The sequence below is a fragment of the Montipora foliosa genome, chromosome 3 (assembly GCF_036669935.1).
Source record: "Montipora foliosa isolate CH-2021 chromosome 3, ASM3666993v2, whole genome shotgun sequence".
Lineage (NCBI taxonomy): Eukaryota > Metazoa > Cnidaria > Anthozoa > Scleractinia > Acroporidae > Montipora > Montipora foliosa.
This window is the reverse complement of record NC_090871.1, coordinates 21,939,941-21,954,940: the sequence shown is the minus strand read 5'-3', so window position 1 is coordinate 21,954,940 and position 15,000 is coordinate 21,939,941. Positions and strand designations below refer to the sequence as shown.

General features: G+C 40.5%; 2 protein-coding genes across 2 annotated transcripts in view; both read right to left on the bottom strand.

Moving 5' to 3' along the window:
• Nucleotides 1-11,022, bottom strand: part of LOC137997070 (cell division cycle 5-related protein-like) — a 13,035-nt gene extending 2,013 nt beyond the window's left edge. Inside the window, exons 1-10 of the mRNA XM_068842818.1 lie at nucleotides 10,871-11,022; nucleotides 8,626-8,774; nucleotides 7,816-7,896; nucleotides 6,582-6,678; nucleotides 6,329-6,450; nucleotides 5,520-5,819; nucleotides 3,868-3,957; nucleotides 2,949-3,032; nucleotides 2,073-2,201; nucleotides 1-1,783 (exon numbers count right to left, since the gene is read on the bottom strand). The exon at nucleotides 1-1,783 is cut by the window's left edge and continues 2,013 nt beyond it. Coding sequence (XP_068698919.1) covers nucleotides 1,670-1,783; nucleotides 2,073-2,201; nucleotides 2,949-3,032; nucleotides 3,868-3,957; nucleotides 5,520-5,819; nucleotides 6,329-6,450; nucleotides 6,582-6,678; nucleotides 7,816-7,896; nucleotides 8,626-8,774; nucleotides 10,871-10,988 — 1,284 coding nt within the window. The 5' untranslated portion in view covers nucleotides 10,989-11,022 and the 3' untranslated portion in view covers nucleotides 1-1,669. The remainder of the gene's footprint in view (nucleotides 1,784-2,072; nucleotides 2,202-2,948; nucleotides 3,033-3,867; nucleotides 3,958-5,519; nucleotides 5,820-6,328; nucleotides 6,451-6,581; nucleotides 6,679-7,815; nucleotides 7,897-8,625; nucleotides 8,775-10,870) is intronic.
• A 9-nt stretch (nucleotides 11,023-11,031) lies between these two features.
• The window catches only part of LOC137995410 (noelin-like), a 13,594-nt gene continuing 9,625 nt past the window's right edge, over nucleotides 11,032-15,000 (bottom strand). The window contains exons 5-7 of the mRNA XM_068840970.1: nucleotides 13,853-14,120; nucleotides 12,815-13,062; nucleotides 11,032-11,108 (exon numbers count right to left, since the gene is read on the bottom strand). Coding sequence (XP_068697071.1) covers nucleotides 11,032-11,108; nucleotides 12,815-13,062; nucleotides 13,853-14,120 — 593 coding nt within the window. The remainder of the gene's footprint in view (nucleotides 11,109-12,814; nucleotides 13,063-13,852; nucleotides 14,121-15,000) is intronic.

The following is a 15,000-nucleotide window of genomic DNA, read 5'->3' as shown; positions in this document are numbered from 1 at the left end:
CTTGATTTAACACTAGTGGTAACTCCCTAATGCGACCGCAACCAATAGGGCAACCACGATACGTCACAATTATTAAGCACGCGCGTTTTTGAGAGGCGGACGGCAACCGAAAGTGAGCTGTTTTCCCTTTTAACCGGTTTTCACACAACCACATTTACATTGCTAAGTATCTTTTCTCCATTAGCGATGATTAGCATAAAAATCTGGGAGATACCACTGTCCTGGCATGCAAAAGTTTCTCTTCCGGTTGCCGTCCGCGTCTCAAAAACTTCCCTATTCATGATGGCGGCGCCCGGGAAATTTGAAACCCAAAACAAGCGTTTTTGAAATTCATTTGTTTCGGACACAAACTCTTTCAATGAAAAAAGTTCTTCTTGTTTTAGTGGAGTTAAGGTAAACGGCAAACATCAGGATGAAATTTTCGTTAAGTTAAAATCGAAGAAAACTTACTAGTTTGCAGTTCTTTCCTTGCCTGGCCCCAGTTGTTCAAAGGGGCGGATAACTTTATCCGGTAGTTAAGTCACTATCCGTCAGTTTCAATCTCCGCCAAGATTTTAGTATTTGCCCTCGTAACTGTGAATATGCACACTCAAAGCACATCTAGTTCAGAGGTGTGTAAAAAAATCTTGGCCCACATTAAACGTGAAGTATATTTTGTACTCTACTCTGAATACTGACTTGTAGACTGAATAAAGTTATCCGGCCTTTCAACAACTGGAGACCTCCCAGGGGGAGGGAGGGGGGGGGGGGGGAAGAGCTCTTGTTCCCTTGAAATATTTGCTTGTGTTCCCTTGTTGCCCGCTTTTTGATCCCTAAAATTGTTTTAACTTGTTTTTGTTCCCTTCTTTCCTAAAATATTTTGACATTGTTCCCCCGTTTCCCAGTTCAAATTAGCTATGTTCTCTTGTTCCCCAAAACACCTGGGAGGGCCTCACAACTGGGGCCTGTTTGAAGGTAAGAAAAAAGAAGCCTAGCGCGCACGCGCACCTAAACTCATTCAATCAGCTTTACCAGTTCATCTTGTAGTTTGGTACATTTTGTCCCATTCTCTGCAACTTCCATGCGACATGAAGTCTATCTATGTCACGAACGACCATTCTCAACTAAAAACTGGTCTGTGCAAACTCCGATGGACAAGATAGATCGAAATCGTACGCTCCTGGTCACCTGCAAACTCCAAGTAGGTTTTAAGGAAAAAATGATGACACAGCGGCCAAATAAACTTTCTCTCTTAGCTCCAGCACAGTTCTCTTTTCTAGAATGAATGATCCACAAGTTTGTAGAAATTGGATGAAGTGGAATAATCGTTAAAATTTTCAAAACCTTAGACTTCAATCTTTTAAAACCCTCTTCTTGATGTCGTCGAGCATGGCAGATCGTAGACTAGCGAGCATTATACAAATTTTTCGTTTCGAACATGCGAACTTGTCACAAACTCAACCTTCAAATCCAACTCGCGTGATCAGAGTTGCAATTGTAGTCGTACATGTGCCTTCACCTAAAGGTCGCTAATTGTGAAGGGTGGCAAGGGAAGAAAGAATACAACTTCATTAAATGTCCCAAAAGTGTGTACGATAAAACAACACAAATTTTGTGTCGGCGATGGCATGTTCTTTTGTTTCCTTTTACAAACACTTTGGATGCAGACGATCGGCTTAAGTCTTTTTTTTCATTGTTGAGGAAGATGGCTGTAGAGTGCATCTCTCTCGTACAACAGATTCGAATAACGACTTTGTAGTTGATGCTCGCGATCAGTTTGCCGATTAACATCTTCTCTCAGTGCCTGTAGGGAAAAGAGACCAAAATAATAAACAATTATTCACGTCAGTGTCGGTAAAAGTATTGGATATTTAACGAGCCGTAAAGCAGTACGATTCACTTGTGTTGTATATACTTAGTAAGAATAAACCTCGCTTATCTTTTAAGTTCATGGGTTATTTACCAAGTTAGTCCGATCACGGTGGCTGGATATTGACCGCGCTCTCCCTTTTTTTTTTACTCAAAGAGCACGTTCCACGTTTTGTGCAAAGCCTATTAGATTTTTATTTTTAAGTTTATTTTTGGTACTGTACCTCAAGTCGCTTTGGAATAGCCCTAAGCTCATGCTCTCTCAGTGATCTGAACGTTTCTCTCTCTGTGTGAGATTGTTCTACCTGCTCGTAAAGATCATTGATCTGTTTCGTCAATCCAACGGAACGACTCTGGAAGGAAAGAATAGTTTTAGTTCGCAAGTAAGAGACTAGTATCTGTCCAAGAACTCAGAGAGAGCTACATGTAGAAAGGATAAGCTTAGAAACAGCAAAAGTACGGCTTAAGTTTGTTTTTTATATTGGTTGCAGTTGTGGGAGTCAGGGTGGGTTAGTGGTTATCTATCAAGCCCCCCACCACTGCGAGCCGGGCTTCAACTCTGACCCCGGCCTGCATGTGGGCTGAGTTTCAGTCGGTCTCAACCTGACTCGAGGTTTTTCTCCGGGTACTCCGGGTTTCCTCTCTGATTAAAATCGACTCACAGCTGATCAACATCTAGCTGTGGTGCTGTGCTCCGACATCAAACATGCACTGTATAGCGGCAGTCAGAAGCGCCTTTGTATGCTTTCAGCCCAATCTCATGAGCTGCGCCCTTCTCAATTCAGTCCTCAATACTGCAAGTATAGGGGGATTAGCACTGCCAATTATTATTATTATTATTAGGCACAGTTATCGAGAACATTAAGAAGTAAGCTTCAACAAGAGGACCTTGATAGTGATATGACAAGCAGCAAACTTTCGTTCGCAGTTGACCACAAAATAATGTGAAGCTAGATATCTCTGTTATAACACTAGCAAGGATTTGAGGTCTTTTCCTGTAATTTCGAAAGAGGAAAATCAGTCGATGCGTTTCAAGACAGCTACACTCAAAAAATATTTTTTTCGCATTTCAGCGCTAAACTGATGAACGCAATCCTTACCTGATAACCACCAAGAAGAACTTTAAGTTTCTTTTCAATTTTCGCCGCTCTCTTCGCGTCCTCTGTCATGTGGGTCCGATTTAGCTGGAATCACGAAATAAAGAGTGAATTTAAACAAAGAATATACTTAAAGAGGAGTGGAAACAATGGAATTTTGCCGAATAGGCTATTTGACGGTAGCTTGCTCAGTCATCAGGCCTCTCAATGGCATCGAGGCTACCGGTGACCCTTTCAATCGAATGCAAACTTCAGTGCTTTGATCATGTGAATCAGATTGTTGTAATGCTAACAGGTCTGTATATACATACATAAGAAAGACAGAGCTGTTTGTATCAAACTAAGGTCTTCGGCCGCCTAGCTTCCATGCCAAGGCCAGGCAACTCAGCTTCAACTGTAACCCTTTTGTCCATCGGATTCAAATTAACAAATTGATGTCACTTTTTGATGCGTCTGTCCTGTTATTAATCATGAATTTCGTCATAACATTGTCAATGTAGCTGTGTATCCACGAGGCGATAGCCGAGTGGATCCGCAGACTACTTTGACAATTCATTGTCAATAAGAGGGCAGACGCATGAAAAACTGACATCAATTTGTTTTTATAATAACAAAAAGACAGAGGGATCAAAATTAAGTCGAAACACGAGAAGAACGCGGGACAAATGCGAGAAACTTCAATCTGACGCGAGCAATATCGCGTCCGCTTATTGACAATAAATGAGCCAATGAGCGCGCGAGAATTTTGCAGTCACTGTAAAAATCCCTTTCGTCAATCCAAACCATCGGAAATCATAACCCGGACGTAGGTCGACTGAAAGGACTGGCATTGCCTTCATAGGTTTTAACATATAGAGCAAGCCCATCCATTGAGAGACAGAAAAGAAGCACCACTTATAGGTCAGCGCTAAGGAAAACATACCTCAAGACGTTTCTCCAAAGATTCAAGTCTGTCTTTTTTGCTGGCTAATGCCGCCCTGGTGTACCGCTGCTGTGTTGGTAGAAACAAGACCTAAAAGACATAACACACAGAGTTACTACAGATTTTCCTTTTCTCTAATGAGTCGAAACATCTATTCCGTTATTTGATTTGGTATGACCATTTCGTACTCACGACGTTCTTTCTACAAATTCACCTCTAATAGGGATGCAATGGTTTCAAAATGTTATCCTCAAATTCAAGGTAAAAGTTTACTTGTACACAGTCAACCTCCATGCACTATCACTAAAATCAACGGGCAACAACAAAAAATTCAACTAATCGCAGAATGCGTGAAAACAGAACTAAGAGGAAATACCTCCTGAAATCAAGACAACTGATACTTCGAAAGACTGAGTGAGTAATGGCGGGATTCGAGCGCCTAACGAAAGGGTTAATTCCGCAAAAACGACGCGACCAGCAGAAATAGAGTTTCACTTTGACATAATCAGTTTATTCTTGTTTTTAAATTTCGCAGGCGTCGTCGAACGTGTGTTGAAGCAAATGTTGAGGACCGTTTGCCCGGGCCTTAACGTGTTAAGGACGGTGCCTACTATTATTATTGCGCATACGTTCTGCGCATCTCGAGATACTCGGATTTCCTATGGGTAGTGCAGAACAATGGAGGAACCGCATACATCACAATTATTCAAGATGGCGACGACGTACCGGGAAATTTTAAAGTCATAATTATCGATTGTAAAATTTACAATACAAATACTTGTTTTGAAAAAAAAAAAAAAAAACTCAAACAAACTTGATTGCAAGCATCTTTTGCCCCGGTTTAACGTTATTCTTTTGAAGGAAGGAAGGAAGGCTCCCTAAAATAATATGGTCATTTTCTACTTACGGTACCTCAAGCTTGAAAAACTATCATTTAAAAATTAAAATATTAAGACTATCACTTAATAACCTAAGAATTAATAAGAACTTAAGAATGTTTAACAACTTCATCGAGCTGAGTGGAAGGTGGGTGGCCGGGATGTCCAGGGGCCCTCCACTGTGATCAGCCAGCCCTTAGACAGTAAAACGCTCCCATGGCTAGCAATCCCTGCAACCCAACCATGAGCCCCCACACACAGGGACATCCGGGCACAAGTCACACTGTGATAACAGTGGGAAAAAAGGGGGGGGGGGGGGGGAAGAGGGAGGCAGAAAAACCGCTAAAAAACGAGGCCGCACAACACTCTTCCCACGTAGCTTCAAATGGCCGCTACACTAAGACCGTGTGACCTACGTGAGCCTGTGCACGTACGAATGAACTGCTGACCTCTAACCAAACCGCTCCATTGAGGACCTAAACGCGCGGAAAACCAGCATCTCTTTGTTGTTAACTAGGTTAAATTGCATTTAACCACATTAAAAATATCATTTCAAGGCTAGGAGAAAACATGAAAACGTTCTTGCATTAAGTTCCACGACATCTTTCACGATGTCCTCTTATCATCTACTGTTCGTTTTATCATGATCATCCTATATGTAACACTTTCTTTTCTTATCAAGTATGATGTGAAAATAAAGATCGTTGTTGCTATTGCTTTTTTAGCTTTAAATAGCAATGGCACCATTTACATGTCTACTGGTCCTTTACCTACCTGAGCGTAACATTCTTCCCACACTTTGGTGTAACTTTCTATCGGGAGATCTCCATGCGCCATTTTGGATTTGACAAACTCCATTTCATTCGCCAGCAACTGTCGCGCATTCGCTATCTCTTTTTCTGTAAAAGTTTCCAGCGGCTCGCTTTCGAGCGCGGTGCGGTTTGCAGCCAGGATGGCATGAGCCGCGTTTTTCGTTTTCTTGTGCGTTAAGTTTTCAATCTGAAGAGCAGAGGGGTGGTTGACTACATCATTTCGAATCATCGTGACCATCTCGCGTTTGATGAGTTCTTCAGCCTAAAAAGCAATGGAAAAAGCTCAGGTTTTACTTTTGTATTGTGAAATGACACTCAGCCAATGTCATGCTACATCTCTAAGATCACTCACTACAATGGAAAGCCATAACTTTCTTATGTAATCTTTATTCATTTGGTCTTGAAATCTTGTCTTGTGGTGTGGTTTTGTCCTTATGTGACGAGGTTTGATGGTTACGTGTTATGTTTCCATCATGATGTGCTGTGTTTACATTTTATGTGGTGAGGTTCTTTTACGACGAATCGACTTTCTCCCTTTATGTGATCATAAACACAGCACGTCAAAGAAGACCTCAACACATCATGATGGAAACACAACACGTAACAATCAAACCTCGTCACACAATGACAAAACCTCACCACATAATGACAAAACCACGCCACATCATGTTGTCACAGTACACTATGACAAAACTCCAAAACATCACGTCAAAATTTCAAGAGCAAACGAATAAAGATTACATAACGAAGTTATGGCTTTGCATACACTACCTTTTGCAATCCTGTCAGAGGCGGATCGATGTTAGCGGGCCGCAGAACAGAAGCGTTGACATCCGAGGGTCGAGGCATGTTTCTCTGGACCGATTGAGATTGACGTTTCAACTCTCTTAAAGCTGAAAAACAACGTTCACAATGAAGTAAAAATTAGATAGTCTATTGGCCTCGTGGTGATCAATTTCAAACCAATCTTTTGGTTTTTAATCCTTAAGCAGGTTCTTCATAACCGAAAAAAAAAGATTCAAACCTTCTGCTTCTTTCATGGCCATCCTCCTCGCATCAATATCCGCTGCATCTTCAACAAAACTCTGATCCGTGACTTCTTCGGCTTCTCCGTCATCAGTCTGCAAAAAATAACCCAAAAGTGAAAAAAGAATTTCACCTTTTTCTAGGAAAAGCAAGGAACACAAACACCTCAAGGAGTTTTTGGACAAAAGTTGATAGTAATTAAACCAGGTTGCAACACCATATTCGCTGAATGGCACCATCGTTTAACCTATCAGACAAAAGCATTTGTGACGAGCTCGCAAGCCTCCTGCCGTTCTTAACGACGACTACAGTGCATACGTACATTGTACTTTCTTGGAGTACACAGCCAAAAGGTCCAGAGTGCACTTTTCATGATGTACCATGACAATCGACAATTGTTTAGCGGATTTACATGTGAAGGGAACCTCCAATCTTGCCAAAAAGTAACTTAGTGCGGGAAATAACGTTTTTCGTCAAGTTCTTTCAAAAAAAGACCTTTATCAGAATACCAGCAAACTAATTTAACAATCGACTATTTTCACTTTCAAATTTCCTCGAAGCCGCCATTTTTCGGTTGCTTCGTTGTCCCGATACAAAGAGCTTTTGTAAAATAGCAATGTGGCAGATTGTTCATGAATCATGATGGCCCGGGAAAAAAACCAACTTGCACACATGTGGGTCTACAATTATTTTTTTTCCAAATAAACACTCTTTCTTTACGAAAAACTTTTCAACTCAGTTTTATTCGTCCGGTTTTTAGTTATTCACAACGGAGGATGAGGTAAGAGAACGGATCCCCATACCCCATCATAGTTTTTTCAATTCTATTTTTAGTTTCGTAAAGCTACTTTTAATTAAATTCTCGTTCCCAATGCCGCGCACATCTAAATTTTTATTACGTCAATACACCTGGAAAATCAGGTGCCTCTCCAAAAATAGCAGCATATAGCTAAAATTAGATTTTAAAAACCTATTATTGGAAGAGGCCCTTGCATGGGGGATCCGTTCTCTTACCTCCATTACGTCATTACAACTGGCCAATCAGGTGCCTCTCTAAAAATAGCTGCGCAGCTAAAATTAGATTTTCAAAAAAACTATCTTTGGAAGATGTCCATGTATGGGGAATCCATGCCCTTTAACCCACCGAGTTTCTGAAATGTTTTGATTGGGAAAAACCTGCCACTGGTAGTTGTACTTGAGCGGTTTATTTCTTACACTTGTGATCATCTTACCTCGGGTAGGACAATTTCAAAGTCATTAGAAGGTGCTGGAAGGGATGCTAATCCTGCTTTCAACTGAGCCTTCGTCTCTTCCTGTTTAATTAATGAAGGCATCAAAAGTTAGACTGCAAGGTCAGTAGTAATAACCTCCCCCCCCCCCTCCCCCCCCTCCCCCCCACGATAACGTCGCGCAACCGGTGCAGACGTTTTGGGTATCTTCAAAACTGATTCTTAATGAAATGTGCTGAATTTTTGTATTTACATACACACAGCGATACGAACGAGAAGGAAAATAGATTAGTGAACAATATGGCAAAACGAACTTCCCTGATAAAGTTTGTTTATCATATATGCGTACCAATATAACTACGGAATGGGACGAAACGTTCCAATTAAATCAGAGGGAGGTTGTGCTTGAAGCGATTTTTCAAATGACAAAACCTAAATGAAAAGAAATCCTGAGTCGCGTTTGAATGAGGAATCCGGATATAGACGTCACGAATTTCCAATCGAACACAAAAGAAGGCGGATTTCTTTCACTTGCTGGAGTCCATGCCAGTGGGGAATTTCAGAGAAAAACAAATTGGCAAAAAAATCCGGTGAATTGATTTAGTGTTCAATTATAGAAATCCGAAAACCTGGATTTCAAGATATATCTTAAAGGATTACCAAATGGAACACGTTCTCTATGCAAGTATAATCTAAGCTTAGCCTGAAACTGGTGATTATTGCATGAAGAAAAGCTATGGCACAAAACATGGAACTTCTTGACAATTTGACGTCTAATTCCTTGCGAAACCGACGGTTTTCCTTTAACATTACCTGCTGTTGCTTAACTCCATAGCCATTTTCATATTCTTCCATCAAAGCTTCTTCTGGATTGATATTCAGCTTGTCTCTTACTGATGCCCGGCCGGGCGTGACCCCACCCCCACTCCTCTGAGGTGTTCCCGTCATACGTGGGGTGGTTCCTTCCGTAAAAAAAAAAAAAAAAAAACGACAACAGCGTTTTTTATTGGTAGGTACATGAATCAATATGACTTAGATCACAGTAATTCTTGGTGCTTCTCAGTTAAATGCAAGAACTTGCCATTGTGGTGAGACATATCTACCAATTCTACACCTCAGAATATCTGTGATCTTTTTATCTGTTCATCCGACGTTCATTCATATAATACTAGATTTTCTGATTTTGGCAACTTATATGTTAATAAATGAAGACTGAGTATTCGACTTAATTCGCTTGGAGCTAAGCTATGGAATTGTCTGAAGCCTGACTTGCGCAAACTTAGGAAAAAACCTTTTAAAACAAAGTTCACCAATTTTTACTTGCGGTGCTTGGTAATGAGGATGATTATGTTGAGGTCTCAACGTTAATTTTAAAAATAACTGGTTATCATTAATCACACCTTAGCTATTATTATTATTATTACTTTTTTATGTTTCATTCTTCTTATAGATTCTTGCTCTATATAAATGCTAGCTATCTGTGAATGTATGTGTATACCTATTTATTTTACTTTTATTGTATTTATTTCTTTACTTGTCTTACCATTAATCTAATTTGCTAAATGTGATTGTAAGTTACACAGCCCGCCTCGATTAGTTTTGCTATATGCGGGCAGTGTATTTCTTCAATTTGTTGAATTGAACATTGAAATAAAATGATGATGATGAGATGATGATGGAGATGAAAATAAAAGATAAGTACATTTTAAAACATTTTCTGAAGGTGACTCCTAACACGAGTCTAACCAATTAGATGTCTAGTGCCCTGTTGTTCAAAGGCCTACCACAGGCAGACAACCCTAAGGATGCGAGAGCGCGTGACATCACATTATTTTGAGACAGTTGTATCGGCCGATTCAACTGATCGAGGAAAATATTCCATAAAAATTTCAAATCGCGATGTTTCTTTTCGAAAATTCATTTTATGGACAGCCAGATAAATAACGTTTACTCACCTACTATTTTCTGCGTTGTCCTGAGTGATTTGATGGGACGCTTCGATTTCCTCTTCAGATCCCATGCGTCGCCACATACAATATAAATAGACAAGGCCTGCAACTTCCAAGACCGCTCAAGGCCGAGTGCCTCCAGAATTTAGCCGAATTTCTCCCACTTGCAAAGGTCGCTCGCCTCCCAACCTTGGGCACGTAGAAAGTCGATAATTTTACTAGCATCGTCCCAAAAGTCATCAAATTTACATTGCTCTGCAACCTCAAAATCCTGCTCGATTTTCAAGCTTAGCTCAGGTTTTTGTTATTGCCAGAAGATCGAAGCTTGAAAATCGAGGCAGGACTTTGAGGTTGTAGAGCCGTGTAAATTTGATGACTTTTGGCACGATGCTAGCAAATTATCGACTTTATACATTCCCAAGGTTGGGAGGCGAGCGACCTTTGCAAGTGGGAGGAATTCGGCTAAACTCTGGAGGCACTCGACCTTGAGCGGTCTTGGAAGTTGCAGGCCTTGTCTATTTATATTGTATGTGGCGACGCATGGGATCTGAAGAGGAAATCGAAGCGTCCCAAAAACCCATCAAATCACTCAGGACAACGCAGAAAATAGTAGGTGAGTGAACTTTATTTATCTGGCTGTCCATAAATGAATTTTCGAAAAGAAACATCTCGATTTGAAGTTTTTATGGAACATTTTCCTCGATCAGTTGAATCAGCCCTTACAACTGTCTCAAAATAACGTGACGTCACGCGCTCTCGCATCCTTAGGGTTTGTCCGCTTGTGGGCCTACTACACTAATCCACGGCAGGGGCGGATTCAAGATTTTTCTTAAGAGGGGGTGCACCACTAAGGAATGGGGTAGCTGACTGATGACGTTTCATTTCTTCTTCAGAGTACCGCTTGTATCATCTCGGGGAAGGGAGAAAAAGCAACATTTATGTGTAACAATGGTGAAAGACATGTTTGCACTGGGAGGAGATATTTATAGTGGGAAGGAAAAATATTTGAGTTTAGGTGCAATTTACCATTCAATTCCTGGTTACCAGTAACCGTTGATAACTAATTTCACCCTGCCCGTGTTTCACTCTTGAAAAGGTCCCTATCTCACCTGCTCCGTCTCCTTGTGGTGTGCGGTGAGGGGTTGTAAGCATCATGTTTGGTGTCTGAATGGCCTGATGCTTTGGGGTTACACCTTCAAAGTTGCTCTCCTTAAGAGGTGTATTCATGCCTCCTTTTAAAGGAGTATCCACATTGGACAATGCCAAGATGTTATGAGCTTCCTAAAAGCGTAAAATTCGAAGTCCTGAGACAGGAAGGTGACGTACTAGCACTGGATGAATAGACAACTACGTAAACAACAGACAAATACAGTGTAAAGTGTAACTAGTAATTTGCTCATTCAAATGAGCTGTAAATTACAACTACAGGGAGATTTGAATGACGGTGGTTAAAGCATGGGCCACTTATCAGAGAAAATCATTCAGACGTAGGAGTAGATGGGCACCAATTACATGTACGTAACAGGTTCAATTTCTAAGGTAAATATGGTCTTTTGTCAGAGGATAAGTGAGTGAATGAGTAAGTCAGTAAGTCAGTAAGACAAGTAAGTGAGAAAGGTCAGTCCGTGAGTGGGTGAGTGAGTGATAGCAATAGCACAGTATTTTCTATTGCGCCTTGCCCTCCAAAGGGAGGTATGGTCTAGTTACAATAAAAGGTTTAAACATTAACTAAATAAAAAAAATACAAAATAACATTTGACCATATCTGTATACAAGAACTTGGAAAACTCATAGCTCTTATTACATTTGTGAGTGAGTAAGTAAGTCCGTCAGTCAATTCAGTCCAGCGAATTGAGTGAGTCAGTGAGAAAAATGTAGTGCAACATTCAGGAATGACCTTGAGAAAGACCGGCATCGCTCATAGGTGCGTGCGCAGCATTCTGAGCTGGGAGGTCGCCCAGTTCGATCTCCGTCTCATTCGACTGACGTCTGTTTTCGCGACTTTCCTCAGATCCGTGTAGACGGTATCTTTGAATACCCGTACAACGGAGTATGGGGAAGGGGGGTACAAGGTGCACACCGAGGGCCACAAGTTTAACAGTATCGCTATTACACTTTCACGTGGTTTACCCCTCGTAAAATAAAGACGTGTTCTTTGTTCTTTTACAAGAGAGGTCAAAATGTTAGGTGGATGGTAAATTTACTCTAAAAACAGAGAAGTACCTTACAAGACTGGGCCTACAGGTTATCATTATTTTCAAGCAAACTTCAGATAAGTCTCACCATCTGCAGATGTCATTTTTAAGGTAGGCGCGTTTCTCCTTGGTTTATGTTATTGTTTGCTGACGAACCTGTCAAGTCCAGGTAACGTCAACTGAGCTACTGTAGTCAGTTGGCAAACTGCATACACCTACTGTGTTAGCTTTTCTGATACATGTAGTAGAGAGCTTTAGATTCTACAGCTGTAGGACGAGAACGACTATGAGTAGCAGATTTTATCTCATAGAACAACAGTGAGGGCGCACGCAAACCAGCGTCAATTTTTGTCTGGAATAACGCCTATACTGTCGTCATTTGTCGTATGAGGTTTACCGGAAAATATCGTCGTGTCAAAACAAGTCACCAACACGTTAGAAGTTTTGGCACTTTGTGATCAGCACAAAAGTCTCTGATTACCACCAATAAGAATAACTGAGGCAACCTACATGTATACGGCTAATAATAGCACAGGCAGACACCCGCTAACGATGCGAGAGCGCTTGACGTCTCGTTATTGTTTGTGACAGTTGTAACGGCCGATTCAACTGATCGAAGACTGTTCCATAAAAACTTCAAATCCCAAAAACGTCAAATTTTCCCTCCAAAGACAGACAATTATCAATCTGAACTCTTTAATTGGTTAATTTTCCAGTTTTTTCCGCTTCCGTTACATTAAACCGATCGCTAGGAAGTCAGTCCCGGTGGAAAAAAGGTCCGCAATTGGCCAAACCGCCTAGTGCTACGCAGGCTACAACATTGGATTAATTGTTGCCTCATTAAAAAGACGTGTTCACCTGTGCTTAGGTAAAAATTACGGGCAATGTTGTTTGTCTCCACATCGATTTTACCGGCGGTGAGTCTTTTATCGTTGTTGGTAGTTCCACATAACACCCACAAACCCTGCTCATCTACTGCCAGGTCCATTCCACTGTATCCACCCCACTGGTACTGGTTACTTCTCGGTGAGCAATAATTCACCCCTATGTAAGCCTCTATTCCCTCTGATCGCAGGTTGTACTTCACAATTTGGTTGGAACTTTCTCTGGAACATTAAAGGAAAGTAAAAGGCGGACTCCGATTCAATTAAAATCACCCTTGAAAAATATGCGCTCACTCGTGAAATAATTATTTTTCAACACTCGAAGAGAAATTTCGTATCTCCGCGCGGCCATGTTATATTCTATTTATTATATAAACACCAATGAAATACTAAATCATTTCACGAAAGGCATCGAAAGGCGCGATTTTCATATGTAACCATAGCAACAGTGATCTTTTCACGTGTGAAGATATCATGTTTTCGCGCGAAAGCTCACTTGGTATTTCATTAGTGTTTATATAATTAAAATAACAATTTCAGAGGGTTTTTTAAGCTGGTGGTCATGGGCATGTATTTGATGTGGTCTAAATGCTGCGCTTCAACTTGAAAATGACCAGGAAACTTTCCCCGTTCATCTTGTTTTTGTTTTTGTTGTGTTTTGTTTTGTTCTTTCCTAAAATGTAAGGAAAAGATCAAAAGATCTACGATTCTACAGTTCGATTGATTGAACACTCACGCTCCCTCACATCTCAGACACACTACTATTATCTGGAAAGCCAGAACGAAGCAGGAAGGCGAGGATGAAAAAGGAGTATAAAATATCATTTTTCGTCGATCCATCATTAAAACGTCATGGTGTTTTTTAGTTTTTTTAGCACACAAAACAACACTTTAAAGATGACAGGTTTACTTAATCTTGGAATAAGAGCCAAAACTTAGTTTCAGTCTGGACAGCGAAAAAAAAAAAAAAACAAATAAAGCAAAGGTACAATGGGCCAGTCTAGTTGTCTACCTGTTGTAGTAGAGATATGGTCCATACACCACAGTACCTGTTCCGTCCCAGTCATAAGGCAGTGTGTACTTTTTACGCACCAAACCAGCTTTAAACTTGTCCATGTTTTCATACTCTTTAAGGTACCTTTGGTTATAGTAACCTTCCATCACAAATAAATTCTCAGCGCCCATGATTCCAAGCGGGTCTTTCATCCAGGCTCCTTGAGTAACGTACCTTGCGTTGTGGGTTACAGGTTTCCCGATCGACTTGATGCTGGTGCAACTGTCTTCAGGAAAGTAAAAGAAGGAAAAAACGTTAAATTAAACGATGGCTCGACTATAAAAGCAAGCAGAAATTCAACAGCCTTTGATGATACGTCTTTTTCACTCATGAATGTTGCCATTTACACCGATTTACTTGTGGTATAAATCGAGTTGTAAAAAACCATGACAAATACACAAAAACGCTAACAAAGTTTTAAAAGTTTACTCACTGAAATATATTTGAAAGAGACTTTTGCCACAATGAAACTTGTTTCGTTTGAAACTAACGTTAATTATTCAAGTGAAGCTATGACCCTCGCAGTTATGAACGCAATTTTTGCAATTGCGTAAAGAAGCCTGAAAATTCAGGACTTCAACGGGGTTTGAACCCGTTACCTCGCGAGGTCATATCGCGAGGTCATATCCGTAGTTCATATATGATCCATTTCATATATCATTTCATCGTTGTTAATTATTCAATTACTGTAATCTGAAGATTCAAGATTTGACGTAATGATATACGTCACAATAGCTCATTTCTCCAAAGACATTTTCGTTGTTAGTGGAACCAGATCGAGAAGCACCGGGTAACTATATGTTTGTCACTGAGTTTGTCTCTTTTTTTTGTAATTATTACTTATACAATGACGTCCATGTTTCTTAGATTTCGAGAGCATTCCTCCTCACATACACTACCGGAACGAAACCGTGATGAGCTTGTTTGAAATCGTTGGTGTTAAATGACCGCGAGCAACGAAACAAAACCAATATAGAGTCTTGGAAATCTTATTGTCCATTTTCTAGTTTAATTTTGAAAAAAAAGAAATCGACCTATAAGAAACGCAGATTTGATTCGCATTAAAAACAGACATCTCTCGCAGACATCTCTCACTTCTCCCACTG